General features: G+C 41.9%; 1 protein-coding gene across 1 annotated transcript; it reads left to right on the top strand.

Annotated features, from left to right (window-relative positions):
• Positions 1-749: 749 nt before the first annotated feature.
• On the top strand, positions 750-15,463 carry prdm14 (PR domain containing 14). The gene is made up of 8 exons (XM_028803231.2): positions 750-1,355; positions 1,597-1,647; positions 1,749-1,909; positions 3,215-3,485; positions 5,376-5,578; positions 7,695-7,796; positions 10,360-10,579; positions 14,962-15,463. Exons 1-8 carry the CDS (start codon positions 791-793, stop codon positions 15,159-15,161), a joined length of 1,773 nt encoding a protein of 590 aa, XP_028659064.2. The 5' UTR covers positions 750-790; the 3' UTR covers positions 15,162-15,463.
• The last annotated feature ends 224 nt before the right edge of the window (positions 15,464-15,687 follow it).

Raw genomic sequence — 15,687 nt, 5'->3', positions numbered from 1 at the left:
ATACTAACAGATTAAGAAAGTCTGAATTTAGCCCGTGTTACTGGATGCATACGTCAAGAGTCCTTTTAAAATCAGAAGCCACTGGTATTTCACAAATCCGTTATCATTTATTCATGGTTATTCGTTGTATAGAGCTGTTCCGGATATAACTAAATAAAAGTTCTTTCTGGAACCTTCATGTGGAGGGGTCTTTTGGGAACCCGAAATGGTTCTCCCATAGCATCACAACGAAGAACCCCTCCAATACCTTTATTTTTAAGAGTGCACTTCGTGCTCAAGTTTCCTCCTTGTTCTCCTGCGCCTTTCCAGTTTTTACGACTAAACGAATTTTTGTAATGTCACGTTTAAAACAAATTGGATTAATTTAATCGTTGTCTACATTCCTTTGTATTATAATCTAGCTCTCAGTAATGATAAAATATTAAACTAATGAAATTCTATGTAAGTGTTGTAATTTTAATAATTGCATGTAATATTCTAAATATGAATATTACATTAATAACTAAAAATATACATTGAGCGCATGTCGTGTAAATGTAAAGTGAAAGCGTTAATGTCAAAAAGCAAAAGTGTTAAAAGGTTTTCTTTATTATTTTATAGTTTTATCATTTAACAGTTCGCTTACTGTAAAACAATTGTTTCCTCCATGCCGCCTCACCTATGCTGCTCTGTTTGATTTTTAGACCCAAGGAGCCGAAGTCTGCCACTCGGATCGCTCGGACTCGACATGTCCTTGTCGCTAACGAGGGGCTCCACTTTGAAAGAAAAAACTTCGTCTCATTTAGAGCTCATGAAGAGCAGCCCGGAAAGATTACTATACGGCTACTGCCCTGCAGGGAAGCCCGACCCCCCGTACATGGAGGTGTTCAGAAACCCTCCGGCCATCTTCAGTCCGCTGAAGTCTTTGGGGAGGCTTGTCTCGGACCCCAGCGCTGCCATGCCTCTCTGCTTCAACGGCCCACCGTCTTTCCTTAACCCGCACCCCGTCCCAGCCTTCCACCAGCAGATGTGCAGCCTTTTACCGACCGGCGTCCAGGGGCTAGACAAGCTGACCCCACACATACACCCCAAACTCGAAGATGGAAGGCTGCCAGCATCCACCGAACGACTCTGGGCGTCCCGGCAGGAAATGGCCAGGAGCCCGAAAAGTGACAAATTCTCACCGGTGGCTTCGTCTTTTAACGCCAAAGAGAAGTCGAGTTCTCTGCAAGAAGCGACTCCAGTGTCCAGCAAAGGCAGCAAGTACAGTTTCAGCGAAGAAGACCTCCACGTCGTCCTGTACGGCTACACCAAGGCGAGCGACGAGCAGCCCTTCGGACACGCCATTTCGGGCCTGAGAATTGTGGACGGGACAGGTGAGCAAGGGCGGGGGGTGACTATACAGTGTACATGACATTTATATTCATAATAATCACAGTGTTACGTCTCGCACCTGTCATATTGAAATGACTTAAAAAGCAACAGTCTGAAGCTGCGCAAACGGCGTGTTTCCAGTGGGTCACCCCCGTGATTTCCGCGTTATCTTTTATTAATGCACATCATTACACGAAAGGCTACTTCAAAGGCTCGAATAACTGATTCCAATTTCTTTCGCAGTTGCCGACACGCAGCTCCATGTGGATGGCGACGCGCTTGATCTGCCTGAAGGTAGCTGCTCTCTCGTTACTTACCGTTACTGTGGCCCGCTTTTGATGTCCTATTTGCTCAGTGTTAACTTTTTTCTTTTGTATTTTTCTTTTTCTCTACAGGATTGTCGGTGCTACAGACCGTGTATGGAGGGGTGGTCCAATACGGCATTTTCTCCATTAACGGGGTTATCGCAAAAGGTGTGCGCTACGGGCCCTTTCAGGGCAAGGTGGTCAACACCAGCGAAATCAAAACATACGACGACAACACGCTGATGTGGGAGGTACGCAGTACTGAAGGGGGGGAAACGGGCACTGCATTTGGGGGCTTTACGGGGAGCTTTATGGGCCCTTCCAAAACAATGACGACCCCTATTGTGTGAAAGTTTTAAAATACTAGATCTCCGTCTGCTGCTGCCAACCGATTTCGTAATTCGGAGCCCATTGTTCCTGTTCACAGAGCGTAGAGCTTTTAATGTTTTGGTGCCTCATATACTGTAACCTCAAATATTCTCTGACTGTTTGCATTTTATTTCTCTGATAAATTCGCCAACGTATTTATTGCTTTTGCAGCTGTGAGTGTTCAAGACGTAACTTAATCTTACAAATATTTTATCATATTTTAGCATGCACGGTGAAGGCAAGTGGCATGAAATTACTTTACCAACACGGCTACAATTTATAACCTCGAGAAAAGAGAGGTGGGGTGTGAACGTTACATGGATAAATGCATGGTAATAAAGCACAACCTAAGAATTGTGCACAAATAAGGCAACGTTGTACATTTCATACAGAAACACCAATCGACGATTTTCTCAGTTGTACACAGAGAGCGGATATACACAATTTAACGGGCCTCTCGCACGAATTTGGTTGGAATGAAAATAAGGGCCATCGGAATTATTATTATTATTATTATTGGTGGAGCGTTGCCGAAATGGGTTCACTTAACCCCCCCACCCTGTTCTGTTCCTTTATTTGAGTTTATAATTCTACCATAACAAAGCGACCGACAAATGGGAAATTTTAAGATACAGTTTTTAACATTTTTATATGGCTCATTGTTTATTGAAGGTGCTGCCTTCAATTCACTTATTCAGTCTATGTGCAGTGTTATGTTATTATTATTTATTCATGATTATTCATTATTATGTGACCAAAAATATTATTTTAGGAAGCAAAGCTGGAGTAAATACGCAGGATAATTACCAGGTTTTTTTCTATATACTTGCTACTTGCTGTACAGTTACAGATTGGGAAATAAAAGCTATTGAAATGTTTCGCAGTTTGCCTGACAATTGTTTATAGAATTCCCCAATTAAATAATTATTTGCTCTCTAAACTGAAGAACATACCTGTACTGTTCCAATTATTTCTTATATTTAAGCTATTCCAATTTTAATACTGTATTATGCACACAACAGTATATTAACAAACATAGATTAATGCAATGCTTTTGTTGTGAGACTTTTGTCTGGAAGTGAGCCGCACGTTTTGTGGCTTGAATTCTTAACCTAACGGTCAGTGTCGTTTTTGGACGAGTTTTCCACGAGATTCACTCTTCTCTTGTGTGCGTCGACTTCTTCCAGATTTTCGAAAACGGCCGCCTGAGCCACTTCATCGATGGCAGGGGGGCGAGCGGCAGCTGGATGTCCATAGTGAAGTGTGCCCGCTTCCCCGAAGAGCAGAACCTGACGGCGGTGCAAAGCCAAGGCCACATCTACTACGAGACGTGCAAAGAGATCGGGCCGAAGCAGGAGCTGCTGGTCTGGTACGGCGACTGTTACCTGCAGTTTCTGGGAATCCCCCTCACGTTAAAGGACGTGGCCGACGGCAAGAGCTCACACAGCCGGCCTGAAGGTTATATACTTCACTTGGAAAGTTTTATATAACTGTACTTTTTTGCGGGATTGTAAGAGACGGGTGTAAAAATGTCATTGCAATATGAAGATGTCATTCCGCGGTCCGACATTTAAGTGTCACTTCGATTTGAGGCGTGTGATCACAGGCAGCAACATCCGAGTATTTTTCTTTTTTTCTTTTTGTGTGGCCCGAATTACCTGGGGAATTTATGGACTTTTTTTCTAATTTTAAAGTATTGCACTTGTTAAGTCCATCCATCCATCCATTTTCCAACCCGCTGAATCCGAACACAGGGTCACGGGGGTCTGCTGGAGCCAATCCCAGCCAACACAGGGCACAAGGCAGGAACCAATCCCGGGCAGGGTGCCAACCCACCACAGCACTTGTTAAGTCGCACTACTAAAGTGCAAGTTTTTAATATGAAGGATTTCTAATTAATAATTTGATATCACGAGGCACAGATGATGTCACGTTCACACAGTCCCACTTCTTGGTGTAGTACCCTTTTAGCTCCTTTATTATGATCATGTTCTTGTTTTGTGACGAACCTCTATTTTTAATATATCCTTTTATAATGTGACAGTCCCGAGAGGTTTTATAGAGAAACTCTCAATATAGCGCAAGTCCACCAGATAGTTGTGAACAACAAAAGCCACAAAGAGAACTAAATAAGTAGGGCAAAGTACCAAAGGAGGGCCGCGTGCACCTTGTATTCAATTGTACCTCGTGAGTGCTGGTGGCGCAGTGCTCGCCTGTGTTGCTGCCAAGCTCAATGGCCTGGGCTTCAGGGCACCTGCCTTTCGGATGGGTTTCTTCCGAGTAATCCCAGGTGCGTGTGACCGGTTGAAGTCGTTAAATTTGATCGGTTTATTATTGATTATTTGGGCTGACGCCTTTATCTAAGGCGGCCGTCAACATTTGAGAGATAATTCTTTACGTTTTTCCAGGCAGATGGAGTGCCTTACTCAGGGTCACACAGTGTCATAACCGGTACTTGAACCCACACCACAGGGTTTGCAGTCCAAAGCCTTAGCCACTACGCCACAGTGTCTGCCGAATATGCTCTTCGGTGGACTGGCATCCCGTTCGGGTATGGTGCCATTATTAGCCTACGATGCATGCTATAGGGGTCGGTCCCAACTCCGTAACAAAAAGAAGAATTTTCGGAAAATTAATGTATGGATTTTAAAAACAAAATTTTGAAAAAAGTAGGCTTTCGGGCTGGAGCTGAATATTGGGCCGATAGTTCTAGTCGATCTTAAACACGTAAAAAAAATCAAAGGTGCAAAAAAAAAAAGTTACTCCGAGCGATATCTGCTAATGTACACCACTTCTGGTTCTAATAAGCGCAATACAAGTAGAATGTTAATTTAGAACCCTTACAGTCTCCATATATAGCCTTAAATAGACGATAGCAAATTTCCTAAATACAAAATGGTTTCCTGATTTTAAAAAGAATCTGCTGCATACAATAACATGGTCTAAGTTAAGTCTTCCTCTTCTGTTAGTACTGTGCCTATGTAGCCTACTATACATTAAGGATTTGTTTTGTCCACATACTGTAGTAGGAATATTTTAGAGTACAGTACAATAAACCGGTTCCGTTCCCGGAGAACCCTTCCAAGAATAAAAAGAACAGTAAAACGTGGAAGCACACAGCCCACTAAGGTTCCGTTATTTTTAAGAGTGTCGAGGCTAACAGAAATCGCGATCCCAGGAATAAAACGTACAGTTTTAACGTAGAGGATGTAAATTATGCAATCTGACCTATACAATTATTTTATTTTTGAAAAACATAAATAAACTGTCACTGTTCTGCTTTGGGAAGCGCAGTGCTAATTTGTTTCCGTATTCTCATGTCTTTCTTCTTTTTCTTCCTTCCTCTAGAATCTGGAGAAGGGTTTAAGTGTGAACGCTGTGGTAAGGTGTTTGCGTACAAGTACTACCGGGACAAGCACCTCAAGTACACGCGCTGCGTCGACCAAGGAGACCGAAAGTTCCCCTGCCACCTGTGCACGCGCTCCTTCGAGAAGCGCGACCGGCTGCGCATCCACATTCTGCACGTCCACGAGAAGCACCGGCCACACAAGGTAAGCCAGCCGGCCGGCCTCAACGGGTCGACGTGCGGGGTCCCCAGTGGAGGTCTGCAGCCGGAGCCATCTCGCGGTGTCAGTCAGCCCAGGGCCGAGTCCTGCTCGCCAAACTCCGTTACACGTGGTGCTTCAGAAGAAGGATCCCGAAGTTGTGAACTTTGATACGAGTTTACACCATATTAAAGTATTAAAAAAAACTGCGATTGTTAAAATAAGCTGCCTACAGTAATGACTGGCCGTAAGGGGGCGTACTTTTGGTGTTTTTATGTTTTTAAGATGACCCCAACTCACCTATTACATACGTTGTAATTAGCAAATTTTAGTGTGTTCATGAAGTGGATTTTTATTGGAAATTTATTGCACGCTCGCGTGATTTTGTTCAATTAAGCGTTACGAGTTCTAATTATGTATAACTATGAATATAAATTCTCATTTATTAGAACACAACCATCACGTTCAGTTCTTATATATTTTATTTAAAAGCTTTCAGTAATCTATAGATTTTAAATGAAAAGAAAACACCCAGAAGGGTGAATGCGATTATCAATAGTTTTGTTTTTAGCCGGGAGAACTATTTTCTTATTTTATTATTTGATTGAACTTTCTGCCCTAGCAAGAGTCTCTTCAATCACAGCAGTCGCACTCTTAAATCCGTCTGCACTCTCTTCGACAAATCCTTCAGTTGTTAAATTCGTCAGATTTTTGTAGACTTTGACCCCAGCTACGATTGGTCTGGAAAATTCTTGCGACAGGTAAGAAAAATTTGATAAAAAAAATCCTCCGTGCTTGTCTTCTGCGTCTCTCGGTATGGTGACTTCGCTGTCCGGCCGACCATCGGGCTTTTCAATTCGCACAGCATTGAACACCTCGGTGCTGAATATTGTCGCAGTTCACAGATTGGACCCTTCATGTATTTCGCCTGTTGCATGGATTTGAAGTGGCGAAAATATGAAAACATTTGTTACGCGCAGGCTTCTACCTTGTTACTCGATTAGCATGGCGGAATTTACCATCAGGGTGACTTGGGTGGGCACCAGGGGGTCCTGTGCGCAAAGGCATAAGAGGGAAAAAAGTAGAGGCGACAGTAGAGGCGCCCGCGGCAATCAGAAATCCTGCACCTATCCGTAACCAACGACGGTCATCACTCGTTTAAACCAAATCAGACCCAAATAAAAGGCGATTAAAAGAAAAAGCAGACGATCAGAGCGGGTGTCTCCTCGGTCACATTTATGAGCTCGCCTGGCTGTGTCACACATGAGAAAAAGACGAAATGGATTGTCATTCTAAGCGAGACCCCAGTGGTGCAGCGAAAGGAGAAATAACGAGACAGAAGCAAAAGACGTCATGATACCTGAACTTTACATCTTTAAAAAATCTAATCTGAACAACCCGTAAGTAGGCTACTGATAAGGCTAATAAACCCGAGCTAGCCAGAACAGCAAGGTGGCAGACAGCGAGGCCAAACAACACCCAACCCGAGTGAAAGAATCTCTATACGGCCTTTTCTTTTGTCAAGTACAAATGTGCGAACTCGTCATGCCGTCTAACACAGCAACGTTTTGACTGAAGTCTTTAAAAATGTTCCAATGACATTTGTTAACTGCTGTCTCAGATGAAAGTTGATATTCCGTCATGTTTGTTTGTTACATTTATTCATAAAACACAAAGGAACAAAAAAATGGAAGGAGAAGTTGACCTGATCAAAAGTTTTGATTGGTGGGTTGGTGAGGTGAGGGGGCCTATGGGGGTCTTAATCTGGCCTTGATGATTAGCAGTTTTAAAAAATAATTATTGTAGCTTTGGCTGACTCCTTTATCCACAACAACCTCTAACATCAGTATTCACTGCAGTTGTGTCCACACACTTTCATGGGTTTACTTTGGGAGCACAGATAAGTTGAGAGGGTCCAGGGTGTAGGAGACTGCACTTTAAAGTCCAGCTCCTTACCAGTGCTTCATGCCTTGTGTAATAATAAGTTTTCAGAAAACACTGAACTGGATGGCATTCAGTGACTTTGTCTTGTCTTGTCTCATCTTACCTTATGTTATCATGTCTTGTCTTGTCTTGTCCTCAGTACTGTATTTATTTATGTATTGATTTATTTATTTCACAGTGCAACGTGTGTGGAAAAAGTTTCTCCCAGTCGTCCAGTCTGAACAAGCACATGCGCGTCCACTCTGGCGAGCGGCCCTACAAATGCGTCTACTGCAATAAGGTGAGTGTGGAGAGCCTGAAATTCACTACAAAAGCTTTAAGTCGGTGTCCATGATGTCGTGTCATGGTGTCAAGTTTACATTGTGTCACTTCCTCCACTCACCCTGGTTATTTTGTGAAAGAGGATGAGTCCTGAAATTTACTTGTATATCAGGTTGACTCACGTTGGTGGCCTACACTGGACACCAACACTCTCAGAGCAAACGTTAATTCAGTCTTTTGCTGAAAATGATTAGCATAAAAAATAGGAAGATTCCTAATAACTGTTATTAGTTAAGTAGTTGTTAGTGTACAGTTTGGTTTTAGTTAACCAAAAGCTGTTTAAAGACTAAAAATGAGACCAAACATCCCTGACTGAGAGTGAATTCAGGTATCAGAATTCAGTAAATATAGACGCCATTCTCCAAGCAGAATTGGGCTGTTGTGGAGAGCTCTTTAATTTTTCTTTCACACCCCATTACTCACACTGTTTCGCTGTGGTGCTGAGGAGTTACCTGTTGCATGACTGCACTCGGGTCCCAATCCCAATCCAGATGGTTTGTAGTGTGGTGGGTGCAGCAACATACTCTAATCAGCATCAGCACATTCTCCCAACCTCCTCCTCTTCCTCTACAACTCAGCAAATGCCAACAGAAGAGGGTCTTTCAGTAGTGGTGCACACCACTTGTGACTTTTGTACACAGTGCATTCCATGTCTACATCAGACATACATGCACTCCTTTCTTGTTCCTTGTCACGTCTACCAGCAGGATGCCCAGCCACAGGAAAGCGGAGGTCCTCTACTTGACAGACTTATAATGAACCCCGTTGGACAACACTGCTGGGCATCTTCTGAGTCGACAATGTCGATGTAAAACTCACACATTTGAGGTGATAGCAGAACCACCTCTGCTCTCATGTCAGCTGTTAGGTTTTGTAACTCATTTGTATTTTGTTTCGCTCTTCACTTGTGGTGATTGATTTTGCAGCCTTGTTCTGTAACACTTGTTCCCCAGCAGTCCCCAGACTGGTGTTAATTCAGTTATGTCAACCTCATTTGGATAAAACATCTTCTGATCAGATAAAAGTAAATGTAAATGCAGTCATGCAACTTCTTTTCACGTCACCTTGTTTAATCGCATGTTTAACTTGTTTGCTCCGTGCTGTCCAGTAGTCTCCAGTGAATGTCTCTGCCTTACAGCTCCTCAGCTGCTCAAACTGTGCAGTATCATAGGAGTCCTTGCTATGTGAAGGTAACATGTGAGAACTGTCCAAGCTCGCTGTCTGAGTGCCGTCTCTCAGCCTGTATCTGTACCTCTGTTTAGTGGTCTGCAGTCTTATGCCACCCATTTTTTAATTGTGGTAGTTAGTACTTTAGATTTGGTGTCATTCTTGGACATGAATCCAGCTGCAAATTCATGGACTGTAGTTTGGTGCACACTTTGCTGATATAAAATATTTTTTAACATCTGCCAAAGATGCTTTATTTCTATGATATTTAAATTTGTCTACATTAAGTTTACAAATATTAATAATTAATAAGACTTTTAAATCAAAATCAGCCATCATAAACATCGTCCTTCTCAGCCGTTGTTAATGGACTCATCTAGATAGCAAGAGCTAAAGGCAATTACAGAAACATAAAGCATAAATTTGAAATTAATCACTCTACCTTTGTCAGCCCTACCCTGCAACATTATGTAATCCATCCATCAACCGCCTTTGTTTAATTTATGACTAATGGAAGTTTATTAAAAGAATTAAAACAACATGCAAACAGTCCAGCTCAGCATGTCCCCATTGTGATAAGACAATCTCATGGTCAGAGCTGAATGGCCTCTTCTCCTCAAACTGTCAGTCGTTTGCTTGATTACATTACAGGTCAGTAAGACGTGCAGCCCAGTGTCTTCTGTCACACTGGTGCCTCCTTCCCGTACCCAGTGGTAGAGCATTTTGGAGGTTCTCTCCTTGGCCCAGGCCCTTTGTGTCTTCTTTCCTCAGGTAGTGAAGGAAGTTGTTTTGTGGGTTACTACTTAAAGATGGGCTCAATGTGAAATTGCACAATCCTGCTTTTTTTCCCCTCTGACCTACAGTATGTTGCTCATCTTTTGATTATTAAAATGCGGACGTGCAGCAGTCCTTCATTTACCTCAGGTGTTAAAAATAAATGCCATCAACACACATACTGTATGTGGTGCCAACCAAGATGCCAGACTTCTCTTTTTTTACACCCAAGTCACAGTTCTCTCATTCTTAAGGTCTTCATTCTTGTTAACAGACTCATCCTTTGGAGACTTTTTGCAAATAAACAAAAAGCATCCAGGGTGGACTCCCACTTTGTACCTTGCGCCGTAGGGTAGGCCTCAATTCTCTGTGACCCTAAAATTTATTTGAGTGTGGCTGGAAAGTAGGTGGACAGGTGCAGGTGGTGTGAATTTTAGTTGAATGATTCGTACTGCAACAGGTTCAACGATATTTCAAAATGGCCACCTTCAATGAGCCCTCCTTATTTGTCTACAGTATGTGTTTATTGCTGTTTGGCATCTTTGTGTTGAATTAACTGTTGTTCCTTTCTTGCTGTGCAGGCCTTCACTGCGTCAAGCATCTTACGGACTCACATCCGGCAGCATTCGGGAGAAAAACCTTTCAAATGCAAGCACTGTGGGAAGGCCTTTGCATCACATGCAGCCCATGACAGTCATGTTCGGCGCACCCACTGCAAAGACAAACCGTGTGTGTGTGAAGTGTGCGGGAGGACCTTCAGTGAGCCACAGGAGCTCCAGTACCACAGCCGACTGCACACAGGTGAGAAGCTTCTGCCCATCTCTGTGGTCCACAGGTGACACCCGTTCACGTCACTCCACAGTGTGGGAGTCTCTTTGATGGGGAAAACACACAGGGTCCCAGTCAACTTTGTAAAGCCCCATGTGAGATGTGAAGGGCTGTCTTTCCTTTGTGGCCCACCAGAGTTTGCCTCAAAATTGATCTGAGGAAATTGATCTTGAATATCTAAGTTTGAGTGACTGGATGGACAAAGCATTTGTGGATTAAGAGATTGGAAATATGAGTTGGGATCGGAACAAAAAACAGCAAAATAGAAAAGCATCTCCAAGTTTTAACATCAGGACGAGTGGTCATATGGGCAATGTTGGGATGGAGAATAAATGTTTACTTCCGTCAGTTCAAAATACATCACCTTAATGAATTAAACAGAGCTGTACAGTAGGCAACATCCCAGAGCGGCCCTGCTGGATGGTGAAGCCCTGTTGGTTTTCAATGGTGTGTTAGCTGAGGGGTTGGCAGAACCACCTCGACTGGCACGGCTCAGCGTCCATGAAAATACGCCTGTAGCTCTCTGTCCATTCAGGCAGAAAATTTTCAAGGGAGGTTTGATGGAATTTGAAAAAAACTGGAATTAATAAGAAATATTACAGATCTGTACATATAACCAAAGGAATGGAGCAGGGATGTCTGGAATGGGACTTCATATAATTTACTTATATAAAATGCTGAGGTCTTCGCTTCTGTCACATGTCTGTCACAAGATCACTTGCTAACTACTGGGGCCTGAACCCTGACCTTGGTCTAAATTGAAATCTTATGACCAGGTATGCTTTGGAAATTCCAAAAAAAAAAAATCGGTTGCAGCAACCTGGTGGGCAGAAAAGTTTATTGTAAGTAAAACCCATCCTCGCAAGCCCATCTACTGATAATCCAGTAAGGCATACTACATACATGTTCAGAATTTATGATCAACTCATGTGATCTAGTGTAAGTTCCTACGTTTGTAAACAATACACAGAGAGTTTTCCATTGTTTATATCTTAGCATTTTATACTTAGGACTGTAGATCTGCATGTTCCACTAGTGAAAGTATAATTGTATAAAATACATACACTGTAAATAAGAAGGGTAGTGTTTATGTGTGCATCTGAAAATTGAAAAGGGGTGAAAACTATAGAGCTACTGTCAGATGTATATGAATAAATAATTCAATAATTATTTAAATGAGTCTGATGTAACATTATGGGGTCATTATGGTCACAAGTACAGAATACAGGGAAGGTTTTACTTGGATGTGCTAATTAACATGCACCATGATTCTTCTTCTTTCGGCTGCTCCCGTTAGGGGTCGCCACAGCGGATCATCTTCTTCCATACCTTTCTGTCCTCTGCATCTTGGTCTGTCACACCCATCACTTGCATGTCCTCTCTCACCACATCCATAAATCTTCTCTTAGGCCTTCCTCTTGCCTGGCAGCTCTATCCTTAGCATCCTTCTCCCAATATACCCAGCATCTCTCCTCTGCACATGTCCAAACCAACGCAATCTTGTGACTCTCTGATTTTGTCTCCCAACCATCCAACTTGAGCCGACCCTCTAATGTCCTCATTTCTAATCCTGTCCATCCTCGTCACAACCAATGCAAATCTTAGTATCTTTAACTATGATTAGTGAACCTAATTATAGGACTATATGAAAATTTTGATAACAGTATAAGAATTACGTGCTTGTGTATAATATGACATGATAAGATTAGTTAGCCTTGTGTAGGAAGGGCTACAACATTTAAAGGGATGAGCAAGAGAAGAAACTTAAAGGGGAAGAAATGTGAAGCCAAAGATCAGTCCTATGGAAGGTCAAGACCCAAATCTAAACCCAAGTACAGTATTGTAGTAAAAGAGATCAGAGCAAAAGTCAGAAACTTAATAGCACCACTGACACATGCACAAGCAGGGACTCACTGGTTCTTGTAGAAGTAACATCCAGGACTGCATACCATAGCAACCGGCCACAAAAAATGGTAGTGAAAACAGTATAAAATCATTTTTAATAATAACTGATAACAATTTAAAAAAAATAAATAAAATGCAAACATCAGATTTCAGCTCCTCAAAAAACCCATATTGGGAAGTAACCATTAATAAAAAAGGTTTAAACAAGCATACAAATCTATGCCAATGTACAGAATCATAATAAGAAAAGCGTGATTGGAGTGTATATATGTAATACAGTAATCCCTCCTTGATCGCGGGGGTTGCGTTCCAGAACCCCCCCACGAAAGGTGAAAATCCGTGAAGTAGAAACCATATGTTTATATGGTTATTTTTATATTGTCATGCTTGGGTCACAGATTTGCACAGAAACACAGGAGGTTGTGTGTAGAGAGACAGGAACTTTGTTCAAACACTGTAAACAAACATTTGTCTCTTTTCAAAAGTTTAAACGTGCTCCATGACAAGACAGAGATGACAGTTTCGTCTCACAATTAAAAGAATGCAAACATATCTTCCTCTTCAAAGGAGTGCGCGTCAGGAGCAGAGAATGTCAGAGAGAGAGAGAAAAAAGAAACCATCAAAAACCAATACGTGCCGTTCAAACCTTTAAGTATGCGAAACACAGTGCGGGAAGCATGTCGCTTGACAAAGCAGCTGCACAGAAGGGAGCAATGTGAAGGTAATCTTTCAGCATTTTTAGACGAGCGTCCGTATCGTCTAGGGGTGCGAACAGCCCCCCTGCTGACACCACCTCAGTCGGGAGCAGAGAATGTCAGATCAAGAGAGAGAGAGAGAGAGAAAGCAAACAATCAAAAATCAATACATGCTGTTTGATCTTTTAAGTGTGCAAAGCACTGTGCGGGAAGCATATCGCTTGACAAAGCAGCCATATGTAAGCCCAGCAAGGATGGCAGCAATGTGAAGGTAGTCTTTCAGCATTTTTTGAGGAGCGGCCGTATCCTCTAGGGGTGTGAACAGCCCCCATGCTCACAATATATTTGAGGAGTTTTATTTAATACGTAATACACGCTCTGATTGGGTTGGGTTCTCAGCCATCTGCCAATAGCGTCCCTTGTATGAAATCAACTGGGCAAACCAACTGAGGAAACATGTACCAGAAATTAAAAGACCCATGGTCCACTGAAACCCACGAACCAGCGAAAAATCTGCGATATATATTTAAATATGCTTACATATAAAATCCGCGATAGAGTGAAGCTGCGGAAGTTGAAGCGCGATATAGCGAGGGATTACTGTATTTACTTATATGTATGTTTGAAATGTAATATATACAGCAATACAGCATAATGACATGGTGGTGTAATGATTAGCACTGTGGACTTTCTGCTCCAGATTTGTATTACAGCCAGAACCCTGCATGATTTCCTGGATGGATGGGTAATCCTCCGGGTCCTCCTTTTTTCCTTTTCCTATCCTAAAGTTGTACAGGTGAGGTTAAGTGGTGACTCTGAATTGGTGTAGTGTTCATGAATGTTGGCACCTTTGGGTGTTAGCAAGTATGCCTGTGATGGACTGGTGTGATTGTCTGGGGTTTGGTCCTTCCTTGGCCTGGTGCTGTCAAGATAGGTTTTGACCCCGAATTGAGTTGAATGGGTTTAAATATTGACAGATAATATGAGTATGTTTGTGCCATTTACGTGTAAATAAACACCATATATTCATTGATTTTCCAAATCTGCCATTTCCTGAGCAAGGGCATTGGAAATAAGTAGAATAAGTGTGAATAGTTGGCATTGTTTTTTGTGTTCTAAAGGACAAACTTCAGTGGTTGCTGCTGACTTTAAACAAGGGCCTTCCCATTTATGTGCAGGGTTTAATATCCGTCTCTCTGTCTGTCTATTTATTATATAGTGGCTTTCATATCTATCTGTCTATTATATAGTGCGTTTCCCATTCTATCTATCTATCTATCTATCTATCTATCTATCTATCTATCTATCTATCTATCTATCTATCTATCTATCTATCTATCTATCTATCTATCTATCTATCTATCTATCTATCTATTATATGGTGCCTTTCACATCTCACACGTGTGATGTAGTGGCTAATGCTCTGCTCACTGACCCTCAAGTGCCACTAGCGCACCCAACTCTGACTCATTGTGTGAACCTGAGCAACTACTTTAACCTTTCAGTACCCCAGTTTTTGATGAGTGACATGAGTGATAAAAGCGGGTGAGTGTTGTGAAATTAGCATAGAAATGATGTATTCAAAGCTTTGCAGCAGTTATTTCAAAGAGACTGGGTGAACATTTAATTTCTGAACCTACAGTGTTTTTCTTACGTCTTTGACGTGTCATCAAATCATATGACAGCTGGACAGTTTCCCCTTCAGGGTTTTTTCCATCGACGGCTATTGACTCCTCTTTTTTTGTGACCTAGCAGGTCGAGCAGATGCAGGCCCTATGTGTGACATCCGTGATGCCCCCGTAACTTCAGACAGTTTGGATGAAAGTCTTCTTTACAGCATTCATGAAAGCAGCTCCAACAAGCAAGATGTATCTTTAAAAGACGATGATTATTCGTTCAGAACAAACTCTGGTCTCACAGTCCCTCAACAGGACGGCTACAGACCTTGGAACTAAATTATAAAATACTTTAAAAAAGGAAAAAAAACAAAACAAAACAGAAGATTTAGATGGTGAGGCTTTTAAAGCAAATATTTACTTCGAATCTTCGCTAAAGCTGAACATTTTTTATATGTATATTTTTAAGTTAATTTTTCATTCAGAGATGCTATAATTTTGTTTTTTGTTATTTATTGTATGTAATGTCCAAGTGTCCAGTGTGTTTCAAAAGGGAAGTCTACTGTAGCTGCAAGCTGTCTGTTATTTATTTTGCACATCCATAAACTTTCCAGTATTTGTAAAAGTTTGCACAATGTTGTTCCAACCTCTTATACAACATGAAATTGTTAATGCTGTACAACTTTGAAAGTGTCACTTAATATTTTGTTTGGCCATCTTTGAAGTGTGTACAAAAATGTAGGAGTTTCTTCAGAAGTGGTTGAAGCAGATGAGGCGACTCCGGCACTCAATTCTGGGGCCGCAGCCATTTTTAGCTCCTTTTTGCTTTTTATTTCCTGTGCAGGCAGCAGGCTGCGAGGGGCCC

Source organism: Erpetoichthys calabaricus, chromosome 6 (genome assembly GCF_900747795.2).
Source record: "Erpetoichthys calabaricus chromosome 6, fErpCal1.3, whole genome shotgun sequence".
NCBI lineage: Eukaryota > Metazoa > Chordata > Cladistia > Polypteriformes > Polypteridae > Erpetoichthys > Erpetoichthys calabaricus.
The sequence above is the reverse complement of the archived record's forward strand: the minus strand, read 5'-3'. Positions and strand labels throughout refer to the sequence as shown.